We start from the raw sequence: 27,039 nt of genomic DNA, 5'->3' as shown, positions 1-27,039 counted from the left end.
ATATACGTGCATTAAGTAACACAATAACTATTGCAACACATGGCATAACATTTTGCATGTTGTAGTAGGGTGTTTCAGTAGGCTGTTTCAGTTGTTTGTTTCAGAGAGAGAGAGAGAGAGAGAGAGAGAGCGAGAGAGAGAGAGAGAGAGAGAGAGAGAGAGAAAGAGAGAGAGAGAGAGAGAGAGAAAGAGATGGATCTCTGTTATCCAGGAAAAAGGCTCATTGCTTAAAATACCTCCATACACCTCTGCCAAGGACAACTGTGCCAGGGCTAGGGAAGGCCTTGAACGAACCAGCCAGGGGATGACCTGGAACCGGATCAGAGTGGATCTGGAGCAGGACCAGAGAGATGGAGGTGTAAGGACATCTGAGAGAAAAGGGATGCACCTCTACACCTCCTCCGACGGGGCAGCAGGAACATCTGGCGTTGGAAGAGTTTCACATTTATAAGACAGAACAATTATAATTGTTCTGTCTTATTTTCTTTCTAGCAATGTTTCGTTCGTCCTTTCTTTCCATTTTTTATTTATTTAATAACTTTGAGACGGAGTTAAATAATGGTTGGTTTGGAGGGCGGTGTTAACAGAGCGCCTGCGCGTGTCTGCACGGTCACACCCATTTGCCCCGTTTACGCATCTGGTGCGCGCAGGCACGGGCTCTCCATCCGATGGGATTGTTAACCAAACTCGTCTTTGGTCGCACCGGAGGCAGAACGATGACTTTACCCTCCACCCAACAACACACTGGCAATAAGGAATGAAGACTCCGTGATTTGGACGCTGGCAAATACTTTGCCAGGCAGACCTATTTATGCGCAAAAAGACATCCCAGTTACGGTGACATTGTTTCGTGTGACTCGATTTGGACGTCAGAGTCCCTGTCTCTCTTGAAAGAAGCTCACATCTTGGTCTTGAAGCTGACTGGAAAAGGTACGTAGCCTAACACACGTGTAACATAAGTTATAGGTTAAATGTTTAGACATTGTGAAGTCGGATGTGCTAACGCCTCGTATGAACGCGTCTCTACGTTGTTGAATGAACTAGAGATGCGTCAGCAACAGTTTAACTGAGAGCGCATGTGTGAGCTCCTCTCACCAGGATCCGTCCCACTGAACAAACACTTCAGCAAACACGGACGTGAGGCAGAACCAGGAGCGTCAGGAGTCACTCACACTTTTTCACTTTTGACGTAGGTGTGTGTGTGTGTGTGTGTGTGTGTGTGTGTGTGTGTGTGTGTGTGTGTGTGTGTGTGTGTGTGTGTGTGTGTGTGTGTGTGTGTGTGTGTGTTGTGCTAGTGTGAGTATCTGTGTTTTCTGCTGTTTTCAGAAACATTTTCCCTGCTACATTCTCAATAGGAATAAGATTCAAATGTAACCTTATTATAACTTGGCTTACGAGATTTCCAGGGACAGACTCGCTCAGGTTAAAACAACGCGTAACTAACACCACACACCCTGAGGGCTCACCACAGGAGACCAAAATAGAGAGGACCTTTAGATGAGGTGATGTCAAACTAAGAGATGCAGAGAGGAGATGACAGCCGTTTGTCATCCCCTCGTCCTGCTTCAAACAGACAGGACTAGTAGTTGAACAACTACTGAAAAGGAACATTTGTCATAATTATATTTGTTCAACGCTATGCAGTTAAACGCTTATTTGCCATGAACTTTGGCTCTATTACTGTAAAATATATCATGAAATTATAATAGAAACACAGCCAAATTACACATTGAGATTTATGCATGGTACAATGAAATCAGGATCAACAAATGACAGCGTTCTAACCAGGGGCGTAGCCACGTGGGGGCCACGGCCCCTCCTGGTCAGAGGTTGGCCAACCCGCTGCCTTATCATTCTTATTTAAAGTATTATAATCCAATTTTATTCCTGGCCACCACAGGAATAAAATCCTGGCTACGACCCTGGTTCTAACCATAGGTCAAACCACACAGAAGATTGAATTGTACTAAATATCATCAGAATCAGAATCAGAAAACTTTATTGATCCTGGGGGGAAATTGTTTCGTTCCAGGTGCTCAGTACAAATAGAAATTACAAGCATAGAAGATAAGATTATAAAATAGTAAATTATAAATAAAATACAATAAAATAAAAGTAAGAATAAAGTAAGAAGTGGACATCTCTAAGTGAAAGTGGACATCTCTTAGTGGGTTATATTCACTCATTCATAATATCTTATCCCCATATCTACAGGATTGCAGAACATATTGTATCGGCATCGGCATAAAATAGTATCGTGAGGTCCGTGCAGATTCCCATCACTACTAGCCCGGTTGTTTTAACACTAGTATGGTTACTCTGCCTGTCATAGCCGGTTTATAAGCCTGACTACTTGTTCTAACATAAGCCTGGTTACTAGCCTGCTTGTTCTTACTCTGGCCTGGTTATAAGCCCAGCTACGAGCCATGTTGTTCTAACGTAAGCCTGGTTATTAGCCTGGTTACTAGCCCGGTTGTTCTAACTCTAGCCTGGTTACCTACCAGCCTGGTAACAGGCCAGATTACTGGCCCAGTTGTTTTAGGATAGTTGTGTGAAATCTCTCTAGGGATAGCGCCGGTGCTAACAGACACTGCAGAGGGCTGCCAGCCAATGATGACAGTTGGTGTAGCAGTGTGGCAGAGGGAAGGGAAAGTTTGTGTGTGTGTGTGTGTGTGTGTGTGTGTCTGTGTGTGTGTGCGTGCATTAGTTTGTACATGTACTCAGTGTGACATGAAGAAAGCAAGTGGGATTCCAGCTGTCTCTGTGGAATGCCAGTCTGAATGCTAGTGGAGGCGATGTTAGCAAGATGCTTGTGACGGTAATTGATTGTTGAGTTAGTGAGATGCTAGTGGAGATGATTGGGTTCAGCCTTAATGAGATGCTAGTGTAGATGATTGGGTTAAGCCTGAATGAGATGCTAGTGTAGATGATTGGGTTCAGCGTTGGTGAGTTGCTAATGGAGATGATTGGGTTCAGCCTTAGTGAGATGCTAGTGGAGATGATGGGATGTTGTCTGGATGCTGGTACTGGTGATGTGCTGCTACAGGTGATGGGAGTTACCTGGATGCTAGTTCTATGTAAGAGTGAAGCTAATGTAGTGAGGGTTAGCGGGATGCTAGTGCAAGTCATGTTAGCCACATGCTAGTGCAGGGGATGTTAGCTTGATGCTAATGGAGCCTATGACATCAGCGTCATTGACTTGGCGTCAAACAAACAGGAGGCAGAGAGCAGCTGTTTCTTAAGCTCCATCACTGTGTGTGTGTGTGTGTGTGTGTGTGTGTGTGTGTGTGTGTGTGTGTGTGTGTGTGGGGGGGGGGGGGGGGGGGGGTGTGTGTGTGTGTGTGTGTGTGTGTGTGTGTGTGTTGGAGGGGAGTATTTTTATGTGTCTGTGTGTGTGTAAGTGATTGATGCATGAGGTCGTGAAGCATATGTTTGTGCATATCTGATTGTGTAGTGGCACATGTGTGTGAACATGTGTGTGTGTGTTTGTGTAACCCAAGTAGAGAATGATTACAGAATAAGGCTGCCTTGTTTTTTTTAGACTCCATCACAGTGATTAGGGAGGCCTGATAGCAGCTGCCGCTTGCTTGTTAGCTACCAGCCTGCAAGATTACAATTTTCTTGGTTACCAGCTAAATGCATCTGAACCAATCTCCGGTGTTTAGTTAGCATTACTTAATATATTGTTTTGTACTATAACAATTTTTTTGCATTACTCAATGTCTATTCTCTCAGTGTAGTTAAACTTTGTTTCACCCAAAGCTGCCTTTAAGAGCCAATAAAAGTGTCTAAAGATGTACTTTTCATTCTCTTCTAATGTACTTTTGGCATTTTAAAGTTTTTATGGACTACCTTAACAAATGGCAGATTAGAGCAATACAATAGTCTTCCTAACAACACTGCTTATATAATGCCCGGCTGTGTGGCGAGGGAACTTTTATTTACTTTGCCCCGTGCTTCACGAAACCTCTCTGTAAGCAGAAAATCTGTTTCAATAAAGAAGAAGTCCTCAGGAAATTATTCTTCTGGAGCCAAACACAACAAGCCAGCTGGAATGAGGAGGTGGAGGTGGAGGAGGAGGAGGGGGAAGGACGGATTCATTTCAATACGCTCCAAAATAGTAGCCTGAATACACAGTGGGACCACCATGTGTTCTCTACGCTTAGCATGTCCTCTGATTTCGGGTCCTCTCGTCAGAGGAACTGTAGATGCCGTGACGATCAATTGTCATATTTTAACTCGGTGCAGATATTCATGAAATAAATGTGTCCGGTCTAGTCTCGTCTAGTCTGGGTCGAATAGTAGAGGGAAGAATAGTGTCAGAGGATGTGACTAATGGGACACCCAAAAATTCCTGTCTGGGATTGATCAAGTTCTCTCCTAGTTCTCCTCTAGAGGATTTTTATTTATTTATGTCAAATTACAGTACTGTTCTGCTGTGAATAGGCATTTCCCATCTCAAAATCAAGAGAGAACAATCTAATTTTATCCTCTCGGCTTAGTATCTGAAATTTGGTGAAGAGATCTCTGGAGATATCGTGGACGTGTGGACGTGCCATTCACGTCCACATTGTTTACATGAGTTCATGGAGCAGACCAATGTGAGCAGGGCTGGTAACCAGACGACCGGTAACCGTTTACAGTTATATATTCATGAAGTCAGTACTGGATCGCTCAAAGCACGTTAACACCAAGAAATGTGAATATTTGAATAATCATGTGTAATAATCCTGTGTACAACTTGTTTCAACTGCACTGGGAAAGTGTCCGGCCCACGATTTCTTTTTCTCCCGCCTGGGTCCCAGGGGTTTTGATATTCTTTGTGGTCTCAGGGTTAGGTGATGTGGTCCAAATGTGGACCACATCCCATAACCAATGAACTGTATAGGATTCAATTAAAGTTGACCTGAGCAAGACTAATTCTGCCCTATATGTAACTGAGCAGATTGGTATATAAACAGGTTACATATAAGTATTTACTGTTGGATAAGCCTACAGGTATACTGGGGAGAACAGTAGATAGAGTTAGTCAAATGTAGTCAATACAGGATAATACTGGTAAATACAGGTAGTTAAAGATCGATATAAACAGTTACAGGTGGCAGATACAGGTGGTTACAGACATACACAGGTAGATAGAAGTAGTTACGGATAGTTTCAGGTAGATAAAGGTAGAAACAGGTAGTTAGTTGTGGGTGGTTACTTTCAGATGGTTACACAAAGTTAAAGATAGATACAGACATATACACATACAGTACATAGTAGATACAATTAGATACAGGCAATTAGTTTCAGATAGTTAGTTTCGGATACAGGTAGATCCAGTTTTATACAGCTACATAGTGGATCCAGGAATAAATAGGTCAGGTAGATGTCAGAAAGACCCTGCAGCAGTGGAACAGCTTCTTCAGTTTCTGGTGCTACTACTAATACTACTACTACTACTACTACTACTACTACCACCACTACTACCACGACTACCACGACTACTACTACTGCTACTACTACTACTACTACTAATACTATGATTACTACTGCGATAACTACTATTACTTTTATCAATGTGCCGGATCCTTCATGGTGTATCATAACTCCAGTCAGAAGCACAACCCTCCAATCTCCTCAATCGTCTTTCAGCTTGACAAGGCCCCTCCGCAGTGATGTCCAAAACCACCAGATCCGAATCCAAGTCCTGCTCAAGATCCCACTCCAGATCAAGCCAGATATCCCGTTCAAGATCCCATTCCAGATCTCGTTCCAGGTCCCGTTCTACCTCACGGTCCAGGAGCCCCTCCAGGCCTCGGGGGAGGAAGCATCGCTACAGGTGGGTGGGTCCAAGGAACCCGAGGTCGAAGAACAATCGAGTCGTGATACGTTGTGCGATCTGTGGTTGTGTTGTCTAGTTGTGTTGCTTTGATCTGCTTGGATCTAATTGTGTTACGTTGCGCTCTGTTGTGTTGTGTTTTTGTGTGTGTCATGTGGTGTGGTGTCCTGTCTCCTCTTCATTGTGTATCTCTGTCCATGTGTGAGTGTATCTCTGTGTTGTGCAGCAGAACTCAAGTCAGGAGATAGAGCTCATCTGGTCTTTGTAGCTCAATTCACTTATTTTCTTTAGTGTATTTTTTTCACTGCCTTGTGCTCTATACGGGGCAAAGAACTCGCTGACTCACGGAAATATATTTTTAAGATAATCTGTTGGTTTTCTTTGGAGACCGAATGGAAATTAGTTGGCGTGGATATCTTCCACTGGCTGTGATCACTCACTCCCAGATAAGCGACTGGTTTCACTGTCTCGACTGCAGTACTAGTATACCGGTGTACCCACTACTGAACTACTGGTGCACTGTGGTTTAATTAAAAGCACACAAACACACACTGATACACTCCCACATCCACACCCGCACCCACCCACACGCCACATGAAAACACACCCACTTAAACAAACATTCTCAAGGATATTCTAATAACTTGATAACTCACAGTTCCTGATTGATCTTTAAATATTCTGCTCTCACCTCAGTAACAAAAACTCTCACTAAGTAGAAATAATACATTTATTAAGTAATTCATACAACATATTTTCACAAACTACAGTACGTTTATAGAATATACTTTACTCAATGAAAGAGGGAGAACCGTTCCGATTTTTAGCCCGTCAATTTGATAGGACCAAGTTACAGCAGGTCTAAATACAGATCGGTGTGTAAAACGCCTCTAAATAATACCATTAGTGGTAACAGCCTGAGAAGGCTGCTCGATTTGTTTGTTGAACGTTTTTTGTATCTCTCTGGATATTTCTAGCTTTAGTTCTTAGTTATATTCCCGTTCAACACTATAATACCTCTAATGGCTCGTTGGAGCTTCAGTCTTGGCTGTGTGTGTAGTTGGCACCGGCGCCTTGGCGTTGTGGGAGCGGAGGGTTGAGCTTTCTCCTCCCGGCCCATGTGACCACAGGACGGGCTACTGGTCCTCAGCAGACTCGCTCTCAGATCTCACTCCGACGTGCGTTTCGATGCGCTGCTGGCTTTAAACCCTCTTTATTCCGATGAAAAAACGTGCCCGGTGAGTTGTCCACGCCTTTTCGTTTTATTTACGTGGCAAAGATGCTAGTATTTTACAAAGTGGATATTTTTCATTTCAGACAGTGTTCCGAATTACATAGCCTATGTTCATCTTGTCCTCAAATAGTAGGCTATTTAGATGATGGTCTTAAACTAAGACTGAATGCTGGTAATTTTGAATTGCATTTTATTAATTCAAATAGTTTTAGGTTGGAAATCAGTAGTCTGAAATTAAATCAGTGTAAATGGAAACGGAAAGTATCGGTCATTAAGGGAGCTGCATGATGCATGTTGTGTAAAAGCAGCGAGTTCAGGGTAGACCTGCATAACGCAACGCTTGTTTTTGATGGTCGAATAAAAACTCAAAATAGAACTTTAAATATAACTTAAAAAATGCTGTGGAGAACCCGGCGACCCTTACTCATGTAAAGACCATAGAGATGGAATGGCATTAAACTTGAGTGAGCGTTGAAATAATTTCCAGCGATGCGCCACTGACATCATGTGGTCAGAACTGGGATGATTGGTTCATCTTAGCCCAAGATTGTAATTCTTTTTTTTTTTTTATCGTTTCTACTTGGTAACATCTGTCACAATTTGAGGATTTCTTATCCTTCCGTCACTGTGCAAGTCTTTGAACCTAGTGCAACATTACTCGTCTATCGGGTGTTTTTATTGTCTGTGTTTTTGTGCAACTCACCAATTAGCCAGCAGGTGACACTCTTTATTAGCACATGCAAGTTACGTTAATTAGGAAATTTAGACTTTTACTTTCTGAACTTTAGTTTAATCTCAGTACAACTCAGCAAAAGTTCAATGTCTTTGTTATGGACGAGCTGGACATTGAAGGGGTCTTATTGTTTTTGATTTTCCTTTGTTGACCAGAGGTCCCTTGATTTATTGTTATTTATTATTTATATATCATTATTATTCAATTATTATTCTTATTATTTATCATTAATACACTCATCTTGTTGAAATGTGAAAAGAAATTAGGAATCTTTAATGGTTAAACCAAAAAATAAACTAAATAGTTTTTAGTTCTCCTTTGTACACATTTTATTATCTGTATTTCATATTACAGTTGCTGCATTTTATCATGTGTGAAGTGAAAAAAAACCCCTTCATGACAACATATTCTGCTGATGCATCACCATGTGTTGAACATAACTTGTGTTTCCTTTCTACCATGTAATGGTTCCAGTGGTTCCTCAACCCTCCCCCTGCATCCCAAACCTCTTAGTTGGTCATGGATCTGCTTCCCCCACATATCGTTTTAATCCAAAATCTGGCTGTAATATGAATCTCCCACTGGATTTGGGCACATCCCAACAGTAATAGTTTGTGGCTAAGTCAATCATTATTCAGTCTGTTCATATTTACAGACCTTCCCTGGACATCTGCATTTTTTATAGGCTAATATCTATAGCTTATAAATCAGCCAGGACGTTCCTGGCTGATTTACAGACCGTCCTGTCTGTTAATCAGCCAGGACGGTCCTGGCTGATTTATAAGCTATATCTGATATTAGCTATCCTGGCAGGACCCCATACGCATATCAGAGGACCACAAGTGGGATCTCATCCCAAAGGTCATGTTCAACCGCCCAAACAGCTCCCGGTCGGGATGCATTGGCCGTCTTTCCGAAGTTTTCCTTCTTCCTCTCTCCTTAGCTCCAGATCCCGGTCTCGCTCCAGGTCCCGATCCCCCTCCTCCAAGCCCCGCGAGCGGAAGTACGCCAAGGACCACCAGGCCAGGGGCCCGGGGCCCCGCGAGGCCCGGGGGTACCAACACCGTGGCTTCCAGAGGCCCTTCAACTTCAGGGGCCGAGGACGGGGCTTCTTCCCCCGCGGGCGATTCCAGCGGGGGGGCGGAGGAGGAGGTGGTGGCTGGGGCTACAACCATCATAACTTCCGCCACAACTGGAGGAACTTCAGACAATGTCCGCCGCAGAGGCAGCAGTACCCGCACCCTCAGTGGCAGCAGCCGCCGCCGCCGCCGCCGCCGCCGCCGCCGCCGCAGCAGCAGCAGTACCCCAGGGGGCGCTCTGCCAGCCCCCGGAAACGCCCGGGCGTGACCCCTCCGAGGCCCGTCCCCCGCTCAGACCACTCCTCCTCCTCCCCCAAGTCCAGACGCTCAGCTCGCTCCTCCTCCTCTCACTCCTCCTGCTCCCCCAAGCAGAACGCCACCTCTGTGTCGGCCAATCAGACCCTCTCAAGCAATGGCAAGGAGGAGCAGCTGCCCTCCAAGGAGGCCGGAGAGGAGGAGGAGGAGGAGGAGGAGGAGGAGGAAGAGGGGGAGGTGGGAGGAGGAGTTACTAAAGATGGCTCTGATGGAGGGAAGTGGCGGAGCTTGAGTGTCTGTAGCGCTGTAGTGAAGAAGTCTAATCCACCAGAAAGTTCTGCTGATGACGGTCAGATGACTCTGACGTCTGCTGACCAGTCCAGCCCTGCCCACAAAATCACAGCCAGTGGTGTGAACAGCGGCGCCCCCTCCTGGCAGGGAGTAGAAAACAAAAGCCCACCTCAAAAAAGCACCAAAGCCGTTATTTCTGGTTTTGGAATCTTCTCTAAAAAGAACAACCTGGATGGAGGTAGTTCCACCATCCCCGCTGCCTTTAGAAAGTAAGACTTTCATTCATTTTAATCCTGAACAAACTCGTACTGAAAAGTTTTTTTGAGGATAGATTCGACATATAGGAATTAAGTCTGATTTGGTCTGTAATTGTTTTCATATGTTTTTTGTTCTTTCATTTGCTGCTAAGGAGTCTAGCTCACATTTCATTCTCAAACCACACGTTTCTGTATTTTCCTTCCCGCTTCGCCCACTGGGAACATGTGGTGGTCGTCATAACAGACTCAAATAAGAGGAAGAAACAGACCAATAAATACTAGATTGGCCCATTTGCGCAACCGCCTGGCATCAAATGCTGTGCCAGATATTATTTAGTCGGTCGCTCAGATACTTAAGTGCCATTTATAATATATTATCCTTTGTTTATTGTTATAATAATAAGCGATGGAAAGCCTCTTCATACATATGGTATAATAATATGTCCTTGTGTTAAATGTATGCCTGGACTCATAAAGTTTGATTATTTGCTACTTTCAGGTTCCTGGAGGACCAGAGTAACGGGTCCGGGCAGGGTCGGGAGAAGGGGTCCGAAGCAAGCGGTCAGGTTGCTCTGGAGGGCGGGACTAACGGGAAGATACGGGAAAACCCATCGCCACGCCGAGCGAGCGCTGATATGACTCTGAGAAGCTTCTTAAAAGCTTCTCCCTTTCAGTCTGGCGCAGACGATCATGAGGATGATGAGGAGGAGGAGGAAGAGGAAGGCGGGCCTCGTTCCAAGCCCCAGAAAGGGGAGGAGCCCTCTAAGACGAAGGTTAAGACCTCAGCACTCGCCGTGTTTGCGGAGCGCCTCAGTCAGTGGGAGAGTTCTGGCCGCCGGCCGCTCGTGGCCCAGAACCACCCCGACCTCATACAGGTCTACTGCTCCCAGAACCCAGACGCCACGGGGGCCAAACCCGCGGGGTTCTCCCCGGAGAAAGACCCCGGGAGGTTCACGAGGATGGAGATGCGTAACCCCTCCCCCCCCGCCCAAAGCGCCTCCCTCAGGGAGATGCTCAGAGGAGAAGGAGCAGTGTCTTCTCCTTCTGGCTCCAGGGAGGCCAAGTGTAGCGTTGTGATGGACTTCCTGAGGGATCGGATGACCAGGTGAGCATCAAGAACTATTTGCATGAGGACACCCCCTTCCATGATGTATGGGCCTAGCGTGTGACTTGTGAGCGATTCTGTCTAGGCCAAAACCGCTCGCTAGTCCATCTAGATTGACAAATTGCAGCATACACCCCCTCCTGAGGTGGTTTTGACCACAATCCAGGGTTTGAGCCGTCCCTGCATTAATATGAATAGGTGTGCCCCTAGCTCGTCGGACGTGTTGGCGGGGGAGCGCCAGTTATCCCAGGACCTGGTCCAGTCCTGCAGGAAGGAGCAGGAGTTCCGCTCCATCTTCCAACACGTGGACACCAGCAAGGTCCAGAGAAGCCCCTCGGAGCTCTTCACCCAACACATCCTCACCATCGTACACCATGTCAACGGTGAGCGCTGACTCCCCGCTCTCTCCTCTTCCTCTGTTTTCACTCTCTTCTCACTCTCCCTACCGGTTGTCACTATCGTCTCTCTCCTCGCTCCGCCCTCTCTCTCCCCCCTACGCTTTCTTTATGATCTCTCCTCTTCCCTCTCTTTTCCTCTCACTAGTTGATCACTTCTGTTAATGACAATTTTTTCTCAAGGCCTGTATCTGTATGAACCATCCAGATACAGGCCTTGAGAAAAAATTAAGCACTCGTCATTCAAGGCCTTGAGAGAGGCTCAAGGCCTTGATATTAGCTTCTCTCAAGAGCTTGACTCTCTCAAAGGCCTCTGCTTCAAAATTATGCTTCACTGTTTCCCCCCAGCTGCATCACTACGTATACCCATTACTGTAAATCTCCAGTAGTACCCTGTGAAGCTAAGTAGCTAATGCTAAACTGACCCCTGACCTCCTGTGCAGCCCAGTACTTCCCATCATCAGGAGGAAGTCTTAGCGAGCGCTTTGCAACATACCAGCGAAACGCCGCCCAGCAAGAGGAGAGGAGGAGGAAGAGTCCGGAAATACACAGGTAGCTTGACCTACGACCTCTCTGAGAGGTGTGACCTCACCTCGGCTGGTTACCAGGTCAAAGGTCAGGTGGCGGTGTTGCCTGCTCACCTGATAAAAAAAGAGCTGCTTGGCTTTGTGTGACAATGGGGTGTGGTTGGTGGAGGTCAGGTGATTCAGCTATGCATTTGTTCATTCAATCATTTCTTTGTTTTTTATCTAAGCTATCCTGGCAGCGTCTTCTGATTGAACTGACTTCATTAATAATCAACTTTTCCTTTCCCCCCATTCAGGAGAATAGATGTTTCCCCGAGTGCCTTTAAGAAACACTCTCATCTCTTTGAGGCCATGAAAAGCTCGGAGGAGGGCAGTTACAAGGTGACCAAATATTTTTGCAATATGATGCATAAAATGGGGAGAAAACAGAGCACCCAGAACCATGGGGTGAGCCAGCCAGATGTCTGTAGACCGCTGACTTGACCGCCATCAAAGGCACAGTGTCTAAGGGAGTCAAACTCATTGAGTATGTTGTGAGTTGTGCACCCCCTCCACATACGTTCTTTAAAGTGTGGCTACCTGGGCACTACAAGGCTTATCAATCACATAATTTGAGATCAATAATGGAAGCGAGAGTTGCTCCTGTGCCCAAGCTGTTCGAAGGACTCTGAAGGTTCATAGTAAGTATTATTCTTCTCCAGATAAGGAACAGAATTTATCAACAGCAGCCCCAAATGAATCGTGGCTCTTCTCCCATTTAACTGTCTTTCCGATATCATTGTGCATGGTAACCAAAGACTGACCAAAGCCGATGTTGAAACCAATGATTGCGTTGAAATAAATGAACTCAAACTAGCATCTCTGTCCATGCTTGTTGTCTAGCGCCGTGGGGAGATTCTTCCAACTTCACACTTCGAGTCTTAACCACCTCCTAAACATCTCCAAACATCCCCCTCTATCCCTAAACGTATCTTGGAGTGCACCTCTATGCAGACTGGAAGTCCACAGCGCGTTCTTCTGTCTCGTTTTGCTCAGGACGGGGGAGAGAAAGTGATGAAAGGTGACCCGTCCGACCTTCGCTTGGACATCGAGCGCCGTAAAAAGATCTCAGTTGGAGAGCAGGATTGTAATCAGGACAATGAGAAGGGTTTAGGGGATGCACCCCTTCCAAGCAAAGGGAAAAGTTCGGAAAAATCTTCCAAACGTCACAAGAAATCCAAGTATGTTCCAGCGATTTTTTCAACATTTTGAAACATGATGTTTACAATGTCACTCCTCCCCTTGGTCCTCCTCCCTGTAAAAGAGCTTCTCTGTCTGTGCTCCTTCAAGGAAAAGGAAGAAGAAACGTTCTCGCTCCAGTTCCTCCTCTTCTTCCTCATCCTCCTCGACCGTATCCCAGCACAAGGTCCATTCTTCCTCCCAGAGCCGGACTGGAGACCAGGAATTCAGCAAGACCCACCTGGCCCAGAGAGACCTCCCTCAACCCGCCGAGGGAGGGGAACCACGAGGAGGATTTGTAAGTTGAAAATATGTTTTTGAAAGGAGGATTTTCAGTTTGCCTACTGCTTTGGACAGATCCTTCATTTCTATTCAGTTGATCCTCTCAAGATGTCAGCATTTCTTCTTCTTCTCTTTAAATGCAGCAGTTCACTGTTCGGGGGCGGGGCTGGAACGGAGGGAATCACCATGGAAATGGCATCCATAGCCAGCCCTCAACCACGGCAACTCATAATGAGGACTGGGATCCTGAGTTTACTCCTAAGAGCAAGAAATACTTCTTGGTAGGAGAAAGAACCACAATAATAACACTAGTCAGCGAAAACATTTCGCTGTCGAGTACTACAGCACAGTACAGTATATTACACTGTATTACGGTGTGGTACAGAATTTTACCACAGTACATACAGTACCACTGTTTATACAGTACATATAAACAGTAAAGTAAAATAGTACTGTATAGTAATGTAGTACAGCATTTCAAATAAAGAGCTATATAACAGTTCCTGTACTAACACCAGACCTGTTCCTCCTTGGTCTCGCAGCATGATGACCGAGAGGGCGAGAGAGAGAGAGAGAGATGTTCATCGGACGGCCGGGGGCGCGGGGGCGGCGGCTTCACCCACGGACGGCCGCGCTTCATCATCCGCAGAGCGGTCCAGGGCGGCAACCACTTCCAGCTCAACGGGAAGCCAAAGGTCAACGAGGTCGCGGAGGCCGGACGCGAGCACGCCGAAAACATTTAACCGACGCTTAAGCTACGCTTAACGTTACCCTGCAAGCACAAAGCCTTAATGTCCGGTGTACTTAAAACAGAGTTGAAACTAGCGTCAGACACAGACTAAATGGCAAACTCGAAGCGCCGCATTGGGCTTCCATTGCCACAGTGTGTGCAGGGTGTCCAGGGGATCTGGTCAAACGTTTCCCACAGGCCCCCCGGTCAACCACTGCCTGCCATTGGTCATCAATACCACGTCGTGTCTCGATGCGACTCCAGGCATTACACGTACAGCAAACACATCAAAGTGACTGTATTGTACCGCTACAATGGCCGTGTTCAACTGCAGTTTGACAGCCAATGCAAACATACCAATTTCGGCTTTGTTTGAAGTACATAGAGGCCGGTAGGCATTTAACACCTTCTCAAAATTGCAACACTTCAATAGAGGAAAAGCATTTTGAGATATAACAGTTTATTTCAGGGCGTAACGTCAGGGATTGACTTTGTTCTGTAGTAAGTACTGCTAGCAGTACATCACCTTCATGTTGTTGGTAGGGAGGTAACTTGGACGGCAGAAAACCTGACCGTCTTGTGGTGGCGGGTTTGTGTTGGTGTTGATGTTTTTATATTTTAAATGATTATGAATAGAACGCTGCATCTCACCTGTACTAGATCACCAACGTAACCAGACAACCTGCTGTGGTTTTTCTAAAGGCGCTTGATATGAAATTATAAATATTTTTAAAGACTGTTGTGAATGAATGTACATCTTAGTGCTAGGTAACCAATCATTAATAAATTCAGATTCATTTTGAGGTGTATCCCACTAGGTAGGCTATGCAGGGATATTACATGTGTTCCAGTTTACAACGTCACAGTAGCGGTTAAAATATGTGTTTACTGTCAGAACTATCTTCGAAGCAAGCAGCAAAGAATAAAATATTACAATACATCAGTGATGTATTACGCTCCGCCCCTTCTCACCACGGGACCAAACAACAACGCGCTAGGAAACAACTACTTATGACGTGAACTAGACTTTTAATTGACTGTTAATTTAGTTTTTTTTTCTGTTGACGAAACATTCTAACAACAGTCTAGATGTTAATATGAAACGACAGCCTCTTGTCGGCTACTAAAGAAGATTAAATATGTGATATGTTATGTATTTGTTGGGAAGTAGGAAAGGCTTGTCATTTTAAAAGTTTATGTATGTGTGTCCTCTTATGGGAACGTTTTTGTCTGTAAATAGTAATCCATATGATGCACTATATACCTGGTGTGCCTTGATGTATGTGTGTTTGTGTGTTAATTGTACAGTCTGGGTGTGTTGATTCTGAATTGCGAATATTTTCTCTTAAAATCACCTGCTAAAGTGAAATGGCTCTTTTTTTAATAGTTTTCATCACTGAAAGATTTCCTAGAGATTGTACATTTGAAAAGATACTGTAATAAATTTGACATTTGCTGACTTTATTTTCTATATTTATTTCTGTATTTAGAAAAGCGCTATATAGGTTAAATGTATAATAATAATAATAATAATAATAATAATAATAATTATTATTATTATTATTATTATTATTATTATTATATTCCTCTCACGTTCATTGGTCATGTGCTGAGCACAACTCCCTGCGTTTATGAACAGGTCTCACCTGTTTACCTTCTATTCTTATCCTCCTTCACCACTTCTATTTTCTTTACTTGTTCCCTCCCTGTATGAATACTCTCCTCCTCCTCCCCTCCGCAAGAAAAAGTTGCTCAATCTTAAAGTTGGGGACAAGTCGTTTCATGAGTCTAGAGTCCGTCTTTAGCAACAACACAACACAACCGCTACCTTTCTCACTTCTCCTTTTGCACTAGTACATAGACAAGCGGCAGAAGGAGTTGTACCTGCTCAACTTCTGAAGGAGTTTGAAGATCTAGGAGACAGCATGGGTGAGTCCCTTACCTTTCCCCGGGCAGGTGTGCTCCGTTTTTGGAGGTGTTTACCGTCGCTTCCCGATTGGCGTTGCTCCCGGCATCCAACCAACCACACCGTAGTTAACCCTTCTCTGACTTGTTTCGAGTGACTCAATGTCTTCACAGAGAAACCCTTTAAAATGACTTAAGTTATTGAAGGTCACTTGGTGTTTTTAAATCTCGCTAGAAGGCTTATACCAGCCTCGTAAAAGTTTGATAAATGACTTACTACTTAGTACTCTATTAAGAAAAGCACTTTGTTAAGTTCTGAAATGAACATGATGTTAAAGAGAATACGAATGTTTTCTTAGTTTTCTTCATCATGGACTTCCTAGCCAGAAACGCCTTCCATGGATACTTCCAAATACCAGAGCATATCTTGTCAAAACACGCAGCTCGCCTGCTTCCTGCGATAGGAAGTAGCTTGTGTTATTAACGGTTCGGCTGAAGCAGTTCAGCGTTTCAGTGCACTCAAATGTAAAAAAAAAAAGTATTCACAATTAAGTCACAAAGGGCTTCGAAGACCCTTATTAGAGGCCCAAAGTGTCAAAAACAGAAGGAAGAAACCTTCAGAGGAAATGGTTGCCAGGAGAACTAAAGGCGTCTTCTGGAACGATTGTCCCATGGTGATCTGGTTGCTATGGTGCTGCAGAGGTTCTGGTGCTGATAGACTTCGAGGGCACGCTGGGCGATGAGATGACAGTGCGGGCAGGAGACCTGGTGAAGAAGGTGAAAAAGGCCTCGGAGGAGGGCTGGCTGGAGGGGGAGATCCGTGGCCGCAGGGGCATCTTCCCTGCTAACTTTGCCAAGGTAACCTGTGGGCGCGTGCGTGTGGGTGCATGTTACGAGCTAGTACTGGTTCTGATGGCTTTCATCCACATTGAACACGTTTGTGATTTGATTAATATTGAACCCGCTGTTGTGTTGTCTGTGATGCTGCGTTCACAGGAAGTCCCTGTCTACCTGATCGGGGACCACAAACGGGAGCCCACCCTGAGGAAATGTAAGTTCCTCCTATATCTGCCTTCTCTTCTATCTTCTCCTCTGAAACATCTCCCCTTCTGTCCTCTACTATAAAACCTCTACTATTCTATACCAGGGTCTTCCAAGGCTGTAGTTGAGGAGATTAGAAAGGTGTGAGGATGTATTCAGAGTCTCCTGTGATTCTGTGGCCAACAGATTAAATATGATCCCGTCCAAACAGAAGACCACACAAGGGATTCTCCCTTGGTGCAGCCCTTAGCTAATGTAGCACCCAACTACAAGAGGAAATCACTAAAGCAGATATTTTCTGTATCTTGTATCTGCTCTACACCTAAACATGTACAGCCGTTTACCTGTCCCGGAGCTCTGGACTCTGTGATCCAGAAGTTGAGCCTCACCTTGGACCGGTGTGGTCCAGCTCCCAGCTACACCAGTTGTAATTGCAACCTGTAGGAAATATCAACAAACACAGTCCCTTTGAGGCCTCCACCGCTCCCCAGACACGTAGTGATTCTGCCGCCTCTGCATTATCCCTCGGCGGCATGTCTCCTGAGCCCCCTGTCTCGCCCTCACGTGTGTGTGTGTGTGTGTGTGTGTGTGTGTGTGTGTGTGTGTGTGTGTGTGTGTGTGTGTGTGTGTTTTAACGCGTTGATGCCTTGTGTGTTCTCAGCCAAGATGATGAAGCAGCAGAGGAGGTGTGAGGTGTCGTTCGCCTACACGCCGCTGAACGAGGACGAGCTGCAACTGGCCGTCGGGGAGACGCTCGTCATCCTCAGAGAGGTCAAGCGTAGGCCGTGTTGGAAAGGGTTTATGTTGTGTTTATGTCATGTTGGAGAACCGCGAGTATAGTTCTTAAAGTACATGAAATGCTTGAATTATGGCCATCCTTAACTGTGGAACTGTCTGGTATCAGTTAACAACAAAGAGAATTTATAAAATAAGATAACATATATATATATATATAAAATATGAATAGTGTGGTATAGGTATACTGTACGTCTGTAAACAGTGTGTTGTACTCCTAAGTACATTTTATGCTCTGCTCTAGCGTGAAGTGTTTTTATTTTTTAACTATCTTAGTAGTTTTAATTTTAGCAGTAGTATAGATCTGAAGTTAGATATTAAAAAACAGTAGTTAGTGCTAGGTAGTAAGATTGTTTTCATTGACTATTGTAGTTGTAGATTTGATACCTGCACATCATTATAAGACATAAGTTCCTCACAGCTATAATTTAAACCGCGCTCTTGATAGACTGACTTAACCGGTTTCTTGGGCTGGTTTTGAAAGTTTGCTTTTCAAATCAGCTTTTGGCGACAGTTTACCTCCCTGGAGGATCTTGCAGATTAAATTACCTGAAGTCCCTCTGGCTTGTTACTCATGTCTTGGTCATAATACAGAGAAGGCATTATACTGTTGAGCTGTGTGTCGTCATTACTAGGGCTTGGAATCTTTCAGTAACTCCCGATTCAAAAGCAATTCTCGAGTGCTGATTTCTGGGTCTACTCCAGTCCCCTTTGTGCTAAGAAAGCGCTGCGCCAAACAATGGAATAAAGAAGAGTAAAGTGTGTAATGCCATTTTTTTATTATTATTATTTTTAGATAAACTGATTGCAATAATGCAAACAAAGGCAAACCTAAGAAAGATTTTATGGTGTGTGAACTTCCCTCCTCTTGTGTCCCTCTCATCACTCTTCTCCCCTGATATCCCTTTCTCCCCCCTCTCCTATCCTACTGATAGATAGAAGACGGTTGGTGGCTGGGGATGAAAGATGGAAAAGTCGGAGCGTTTCCGTCCAACTTCGCCAAAGAGATCTTCGCTGGTCCTAAAGGTGAGAGTCCTTACTGGGATCTGTTGATGTCATTTACAACAAACCCAGATGGAAACCAGAGTGGAGATTCCTTAGATTTAGTACAGTAGTTGTAGGTAGTGGATGAGGTTTTATTAAGGTTTTAATTTCATTATGCCATTATTTAACAGAAGCCAAGAACAACGAGGTCAAGACAAGACCCAAGCTCACCGACGCAGTGTTCACTAAAGAGGTACGCTGATCATACATTTAACCTACAAGCACTAAGGAGGTATGCAAACCATCAGCAATAAGGCCCGCCAAATAATTTACATAAAATGGGTTTAATCTACCTGCAGAGCAAACTGCCGCAGAAAGCGAGTGTGAGGAGAAAACCAAAGGCTGGTAAGTTTTAATTAAATATAGAATATTTTAATTTGTTTCAGAATGTTAATATACAGACCTTTTGTGTAAACCAGATTTAACAAGAGGACATGACTCGCGTGAGTTCACATAATTAACCGTAGTGGAACCCTGCCCTACAAACATTAGCTTTTGTTGTCCCACTCCAGCTGCCTTAATATAGATTTTTCACAGGGCATTGTCGTTGGTTAAACAGAGGTTTCACTCATAACACTAATAATGGGTCTGTTCTTTCACCAGGGCAATGGTAGTAGACAAAAATATTAAAGGCTGCTGCCCTGGCTGGTCTATAGAGGAGCAGACCCATAATTAATGTTATGAGCAGCACCTGTGAGAAACAATGTCGAAACTAAATGTACAAAGTGTGTTATGTCTCCTGGTTGGTTGTTCTGGAACATTCAGACGCTCTTTGTTATGTGGTTGTTATGAGTGTTACAATAAAGTGTCAGGGACAATATAAAAGGCTTAATAAAACCACTAACACACTTTGATTCACTGCAGTTAGACTTGATTATACCTGGTAGATTCTGGTAGAGTCAATCAAGGAAAAAATCAGATGAGCATATACCGCCATTTTTATTCTAGCAAATATAATTTTTCATTGTCAAACTTTTATGGATGATCTATAACATAACCAAACCACAGTTTGGGTATCGTTGAATATTATAACTACTAAATGTAACCTTCTACATGAAAAAGTTCTAACATCTAATTGTTCTTGGCAATGTTTGCCGGATTAAACAGCAAAGCTCCTTCTGATTGCCATGAAGATTGAACATTAACCTTAAACCAACGCACGCATGCACACACGCACACGCACACACAAATTACCTCCACTATATGACCGTCTCCTGGTAAAGCATAGGATCCAACCACACCTTGGAAGAGCAACACATTGCAGTTCAACCAATGCCCTGTCACCTCACCTCACTCACCTGAAATGATGTTAGTCATTCATGAAGGATGACACAGCCTGAGCATTAAGCTTATCAGAGTTTATGCTAATTGGACTAAGATGAGATATGAAGGTTCTCTGTTGATCTTTGACAGGAAATCCGGGACATTTACTTTACTCTGCCTACGAGTAACAGTAGGCAATAAGGAAAGTAAATGAAGAAATGCATTATCATCGATTCTTTTTAATAGTTCTCATAAACGTCCATTTATATTGCAGTGTAACATAAACTTGCTTATTAATAGCCGGTAGAGGAATTTGTTTCACATAAATTTATAATACTCTTAATTACTACTATTATTATACGCCCTGATTCATAACAGTCTGTGTTCTCTGTGTTCAGACGCAGAAAGGGCTCTCGTCATGTTTGACTACGCCCCCAAGACCGAAGACGAACTGGAGCTCAAGAAAGGAAACATCGTCTCCATCATAAACAAGGTCTGTGTTGGTATCACAGCCCTAAGATACTGGGTTTCAATCCCCAATGTCCTCGGCCTCCCTCTAGACATCCTCGAGCAAGATGGCCCCTACCTTGGCCTCCCTACCTTGTTGACATCTACGTACTGCATTCTCCAGTTCACATGGGTATTCACAAGCACACTGTATTTGTTTCTTTTTCAAAGTCTTCCACTTCCTTCTCGCAAGTATGTTGCGTAGCCCGCCAAACCTGTTGTACATCCCCGCGAATGCCTCCGCTCAAGTCATAACACTAGAACATAGCCTGCCAAAATGACGTGACTATGACTGTGCTCCTTCTTGTACTTTTGACTCAGTTGTAATGAAGACGCCGTAGCGGCCATTTTGAACATCTCACAAAGATCACCGACTGCAGGTCGAAGCAAGTGCAATGTTTATGTCGAGCTCTCTGCTACCTCTTTAAAAGGGTCATCACGCGTCCCAGCGGGCACTGGAGACACTAATCAGATGTTTCAATCTCCTAAAGGAAACGGAGGATGAGGGCTGGTGGGAAGGAAAGCTGGACGGGCGCCAGGGATTCTTCCCTGACAACTTTGTCATGGCGATACCACAGCAAGACGCACAAGTGAGTTGAAATCACAACGTTTTCTTGCTGCTCTCCAGCACTGGAGCTTTTACTGCGCGGTTGCTGGTGCAGTTATGAGGTGCAGGTTGTCAAGACCTCGTATTCTGCAGCTGGGCTGGCATCGGGGCCTTCCTGTTTCCGTCTGCAAGTATTTTCTGTTTCTTGACGTTGTTGGTTGGCGTGACTCATAAATGTCTATCGCTGACGGGATGTTTCCTCAGTGGTACTCGGTGTGTGAAGAGGGACGAGATGTGTTTGGTTGTGCGGTGGAGTAGTGTAACTACATCTGTGTATGTGTGTGTTTGTCCCTCTCTTCTCTGTGTAGTCGGACGCCGTGAACGACCCGCCCGCACGTAAAGAAGCCACTGCGCCGCCAGGTAAGATCCAGACAACCGTCCACTCAGGATGGCCGTCGCTGCGTTATCGTTGGGTTTAGCCTGGTTAAGGGTTGGAGATAGTCTGGACTCATGGACGGTGGTTACAGCAGCCTCAGTTGTTAGTGGAAGAACACTGGGCTGTTTTCACCAATTTATCCTCTCTTACTCACTCACTCCCTCACTCACTCGCTCTGTCTGGAAGGACTACTTCCTGTTTTACTGTAAATGGTATACATCAGAATGTATTGAAGTACCAAATAGTAATAATAATAATAATAATAATAATAATAATAATAATAATAATAATAATAATAATACTGTAATAATGCTATACTGAGGTATTAATCTTAGCAACTGAAACCACATTTATAAATTGTAATAATTTATATTATAATGTGTATATATATATATGAGTATATTTTGTACTACATATTCTCACATCAATGTAGCAGTTAGGAGTAGGCTTTATCTTATATTTTTGAAGATTCCTTTGTTGGTGAAGGATGTGGTCACACGCAGTTGTGTGTAGGTTTGTCTTCATCTGAGGAGGATTCAAACTCTAAGAAGCTTCTTCTACTCCTCATCTCCAAACCACCATTAGTTTGCAGGGGGACACTTAGAGAGCTTGTGAATGGGATTGTGGAGGGTCTGCATCTTGTCAGTTTGAATCCTGCACGTTAAATAAGTTCATGTTTTAGTAACAAACAGAGTCGCGTCCACAGCTCTTCCAAGCTTGCTCTTTCAGGTGCTGACACACTTTAGTAACCTCACAGGAAGTCTGATATTGCAGCAGGGTGCAGAGTGTGTGGCTCGGACTGGGGATGTCACTGTATTGGAGGGGCTTTGGTGGAAACAAGTTGAGGAGTTTATGTTTTTTTCTTTTAAATTTCTCTGCAAATCCAAGCTTGTCCAATGCCAGCGATGGACAGACCTGTTCCTACCAAGACCAAAGGTAAAGAACACAGCAGATTATCAAAATAATTGTATTTTCTTTCTACATCTCAATGGCACCGTGCTGTATGTTTCCCTGTTACATGAAGGAGTGATGTGTATTACAGATGAGAAGCCGGACCTCCGCAGTAACCCCCCTGTCAAGGTGAAGCTGCCGTCTCTTGTCCGGCCCAGCCCACCCCCTGTGAAGGACAAACCTGGCAAGTCACAGAGGTGGGCTACCACACACCTGAGCGACAAAACATCTACCACCCAACTGAGCCAGGCACCTTAGCTACAGCGCAACTGAGTTACAGCACAACACAGCTGAGCTACACAACTGAGTTACAAGACGCGTGAGCTTCACAACTGAGTTTCAACACACCTGAGCTACAACTGTTGTGAGTGACCACGAAACTTAGCTACCACGCAGCTGAGTTAACTCACAACTGAGTTCCAACACACCTGAGCTACACAACTGAGTTCCAACACACCTGAGCTTCCACTGTTATGAGCATCCACCAAGTGAGTTACGAACTTTAGCCAGCACACAGCTGAACTACCACACAGCTGAGCTACCACACGCCTGAGCTACAAACCCAAACGTCGCACCTCAACTAAACACTGAGCTACACACCAGAGCTACAACACGCCCAAGCCACCACATATCTGCCTGCCATTATAGTTCAACAAAACGATTGCTTTGTTATGGCTGCTGCATAGTTTGGGCTAAACTAAACTCCAAAGTCTAGCACAGCACCTTCTGTCCTCCTAGATTAAGCTATTTAGCTCCCTCTGTTGTTGCTCAGGTAAGATGTTTTAGTTTAGCTTTTGTTTGAGGCAATTGTCTCTTCTAGCTCCGGAAGTCCTGTGTGTGTCCACTGTGTGTGTGTGACAATGTGTAGCCAAGATCATTATGGTCTGAAGGCCTCTAGCGGAGCCAGGCGTTGCCACAGGAACCTTTTAAAGGTCCCTGCTGAGCGGTGGGAGACTCTGCGTCACCCGTTGGAAACGCACGCACGCACACACACACACGCACATGCACACAGCATGAATTGGGACATAGTTTGATTTGTGACTGTGCGCAACGTGTTTTTCTTTCCGCAGTAAGAGTAACGGTGATTTGCAAACTGCAGACCAGTTTGATGGCTTGGAGCCAGCCCCCGAGAAGCTGAGCCACCCCACAGCCGGTCGGGCCAAACCCCCTGGCCGCAGACCCCCCTCCGGTCTGGTCTTATCCGGACAGGTACCATACCACTAATACCACAACTCAGTCAACTATTACTATTGCTGGTGTTCGGACTAAATACTCATACTAACTGATATAAATTCTGGTAGATGATATAGTATATATATTTAATACAAATAGTACATATCTAGTGTTTATGTATGTATGTATGTATGTATGTATGTATGTATGTATGTATGTATGTATGTATGTATGTATGCGTGTGTGTGTGTGTGTGTGTGTGTGTGTGTGTATAGATAGATAGATAGATAGATAGATAGATACATACATACATACATACATACATACATACATACATACATACATACATACATACATACATACATACATACATACAAACATACACACCAACTCTGAACATTAGTGCTATAAGAACAGATTATTGTTGTGTAACCGACGATGATATAGAAAAACAATGGGCTAAATGTGTGTCAGAAGCTGTTGCTACAGCACTGCTGATAAACTCTACATGACCTTTTATGAGGTAGATCAATGAGGTATGGCTCCAGGTTTTTGTAGAACTCGAGTCTCTTCCGTTCACATTTGCTTCCTTAATGGGGCGTTAGAGGGGAGGCTAGTGGCCTGTGTGTTTTAGTTTGACAAACGGTTCGGAAAACGGTTCGATTAGGACTGAAATTGGCTGAGGTTCTTCGCTTAGACGTTAGACTGGGTCAGTAAGAACAAGTCTAATTCTTCTTTACAGGATACTTCTGAAGAACCAGAGCCATTGTCTCCATCCAGAAAGTCACCTCTCAGAAAGTCGCAAAGCATGTCAAAGGTTTGATGTGTTTTCATTTGATTCAATGTATTTAAATTGAGATTTTAGAAGGGATTTAGGATTCACCCTCGAGAGACGCCACGAATGATGGGGCCATTGGCATCCAACCAGGGATAGTGGTAGAGCGTGAAGAGTCTGTGTTGCCAAACCGTTTTTACACAATGTGCTCGATTATGGTGATAGTCCCACAGAACGGGTCAAGCAGACACAAAAGCTTTGCCACTTCCAGCATTATCAGAGGATTTTGCTTCTGTGGGGAAAATCCCTTAAAACAATTAAGAAAACATTTAATTGAAGATGTTCCCTTCAATCCTACAGGTGTCAGAAGGTAAAGCCCCAGCGCCCAGGCCTGATCCCGTGGCGGGGAGCCCGCCCAGGGAGCCCTCTCTGGAGGGTCTACTGGCCGACGTCAGGGAGCTCAGGATGGCCCTGGAGCTTCTCAAGACTCGACAAGAGTGAGTGACACACCTCTGGGATATAAGGTTAAATGATGTAATGTACTGCAGGTGTTCTATCAAGATGCCGAAGTGATTCTGATTAATACAAAATAATTGATTTGAATAGTTAATAACATGTCTAGAATTTTTTTATGTGAAATTATACTTTGTGAAATGAAGTGCTCATGTATGTTGTGGAATGGTGTACAGTTATGTCGTGATTTGTCGAGTAATGTTGGGGTGTACTGTATTCGGCTGCATTATGTCATGTCCTAGTGATGTAATTATCGGAAGCTAACTGATTTGCATCTGTTGACGCCGTCTTGCTCAGACAAGACATGAAGGAAATGAAAGAGGAACTGAATCAGGAGAGACAGAAACGGATGATGCTTCAGGTCAGTCACGCCTCATGACCCCATCTACCAAGTATACAACTACAAGCCCCCTTAAAGGTGTAGAAACTTGGAAATGGTATCCCCCCTCCAACAGCTACAGTCTCACTGGGCATCACAGGTCCACTTGAGATGTTTCCTCCTGTATATTAGTCATTCTGCACTGTTGAGGAAAGCCTGGAAGTCAAGCATCTCATTGGCATTAAGGACTGCTGCTCGTACAATTAATTTACAAATGAGAATAAAGTTGAATGGAATGAATAGATGTTCCTACTCAGCCTCACCCCTCAGAAGCACGACTTACAGTGAACTTGCTTTATCTGAGAGAGAGGTTAATCTGACTATCTGTCTCTTTTGTCCCAGGAGGAAGTACACAGTCTGCGGATTAAACATTGAGAGTCTCTGGATTATTCTTGGCCTCCCTGCGGTAGATGAGACCAAACTGCCTAAAATAAAAAACGCACACAAGAACTTTTCTTCTTCTGTCGGGAAGTACAAAACGATCAGAAAGACAAGTGACCTAACTGCTGTGAGCAGACAAGAGAGCTAGCCAAGATCAACAAGCTAGCTTCTCTCTGGACCAGCCTTGTATTAAAAGGTTAAATACTATTGAACCTTTGTCATTGTACTTGTGGAGCTGTATATCTGATTTCTGGAAGCCTAATATGTATATTTTTTGATGTTTCTTTATTTTAAGAAATTTTGCTTTGTTCATTATTTTGTAATTCTCAACCATTTGCTGACTATGGGATTGAGGTTAAAGTTTTACAAGTCAAAATGTTGGTGTGCAAAATGAGGCTATTTTTTGTGTATATTGAAACAAATCTTAAATGTATATAAATGCATTTAATGGAGGTTGCTGGTTTTTACTCCTGAGGTAAAATAAAAAAGATTCGAATTATCAAAAAGATGATATCAATTCCAATTTGTTATATTGGAATTTCGATCTACAAGCTAATGTTTGTTTTTCAACTGCAGTAGTACAATAAACCTGTAGAGGGCAGTGACGGTCTGTGTCTGGTTTTTAACTGGCTGTATCTGACGTAGAGTTTCTATATTACATTTGTCACAGGACGGAACCATGTATGTTACAGTTAATCATTTTTAGGGAGGATAAATCGAATAAACATTCTAAAAATAAAAACGGGGAGTAGGGACGACGACAGTTCCTTTTAGGTTTTATCCGGGCCGTGCAGGTACATTTTGGGGGCAGCAGGGCCTCTGAAAATTGCACACGGAACAAGATGTGTTAACAATGTATGTCATCTTTATTTTAATTAATGAATTACCCTTGTTCAAATAAAATGTATTGTGTAATCTTACATACAATCGTACATAGTTGTATCCATACTATATCCCTATACAGACAATGTGAAATTTTACATAATACTAAATCCATAATTTAACCCAAATTCACAACGTAAAATGAAACAAGGGGCTTTACATCAGACCCCATTCACATGAATAGTTACATACAGTATTAATACTTTATACAGCCTAACGATATTTTGAACCTGGCGGGGAGGTTCAATATATTGCTTGAAAAAAATATTTAAATCGAAATTCCCTATCGATATATTGAACCTGGGGGGTAGGTTCAATATATCGCTTGAAGAAAAAAAAAGTCTTGAAGCGGGGTAGGTTCAATATATTGCTTAAAAAAATGCATTTAAAAATCTATAAAGCCTATATATATATATATATATATATATATATATATATATATATATATATATATATATTGAACCTGGGGGGGTAGGTTCAATATATCACTTGAAAAAACTAAAAGGATCTTTCGATA

At 43.8% G+C, this 27,039-nt stretch overlaps 2 protein-coding genes across 3 annotated transcripts; both read left to right on the top strand.

The window, feature by feature from the left end:
• Positions 1-727: 727 nt before the first annotated feature.
• Positions 728-15,333, top strand: thrap3a (thyroid hormone receptor associated protein 3a). Of its 2 annotated transcripts, none has more exons than XM_079730992.1 (11): positions 728-930; positions 5,638-5,824; positions 8,735-9,685; positions 10,173-10,778; positions 10,989-11,161; positions 11,617-11,725; positions 11,997-12,081; positions 12,736-12,920; positions 13,030-13,216; positions 13,344-13,481; positions 13,743-15,333. In XM_079730992.1, exons 2-11 carry the CDS (start codon positions 5,661-5,663, stop codon positions 13,941-13,943), a joined length of 2,799 nt encoding a protein of 932 aa, XP_079587118.1. In that variant the 5' UTR covers positions 728-930; positions 5,638-5,660; the 3' UTR covers positions 13,944-15,333. The 2 variants fall into 2 exon arrangements, with proteins under 2 accessions (XP_079587118.1, XP_079587117.1); XM_079730991.1 differs by having other exon boundaries at positions 10,977-11,161.
• A 339-nt stretch (positions 15,334-15,672) lies between these two features.
• Positions 15,673-26,562, top strand: sh3d21 (SH3 domain containing 21). The gene is made up of 17 exons (XM_079728960.1): positions 15,673-15,859; positions 16,536-16,693; positions 16,832-16,886; positions 17,538-17,647; positions 18,607-18,697; positions 18,847-18,908; positions 19,015-19,060; positions 20,377-20,471; positions 20,977-21,075; positions 21,401-21,452; positions 22,357-22,404; positions 22,511-22,616; positions 23,490-23,628; positions 24,335-24,409; positions 24,728-24,864; positions 25,178-25,241; positions 25,602-26,562. The coding sequence occupies exons 1-17, from the start codon at positions 15,856-15,858 to the stop codon at positions 25,632-25,634; spliced, it is 1,374 nt and encodes a 457-aa protein (XP_079585086.1). The 5' UTR covers positions 15,673-15,855; the 3' UTR covers positions 25,635-26,562.
• Positions 26,563-27,039: the final 477 nt, after the last annotated feature.

Source organism: Pollachius pollachius, assembly GCF_949987615.1.
Source record: "Pollachius pollachius genome assembly, chromosome: 1".
Lineage (NCBI taxonomy): Eukaryota > Metazoa > Chordata > Actinopteri > Gadiformes > Gadidae > Pollachius > Pollachius pollachius.
Note: the sequence above shows the minus strand (reverse complement) of the source record. Positions and strands in the feature narration are given on the sequence as shown.

Excerpts from the sequence above, each read along its gene's own strand:
- thrap3a (XM_079730991.1), top strand. The coding sequence starts at position 5,661 with ATGTCCAAAACCACCAGATCCGAATCCAAGTCCTGCTCAAGATCCCAC. Across the intron at positions 12,921-13,029 it reads AAACGTCACAAGAAATCCAA|GAAAAGGAAGAAGAAACGTT; the intron begins GTATGTTCCAGC and ends TGCTCCTTCAAG. Across the intron at positions 13,482-13,742 it reads AGAGCAAGAAATACTTCTTG|CATGATGACCGAGAGGGCGA; the intron begins GTAGGAGAAAGA and ends TTGGTCTCGCAG.
- sh3d21 (XM_079728960.1), top strand. Across the intron at positions 18,909-19,014 it reads ACGCAGTGTTCACTAAAGAG|AGCAAACTGCCGCAGAAAGC; the intron begins GTACGCTGATCA and ends ATCTACCTGCAG. Across the intron at positions 19,061-20,376 it reads GAGGAGAAAACCAAAGGCTG|ACGCAGAAAGGGCTCTCGTC; the intron begins GTAAGTTTTAAT and ends CTCTGTGTTCAG.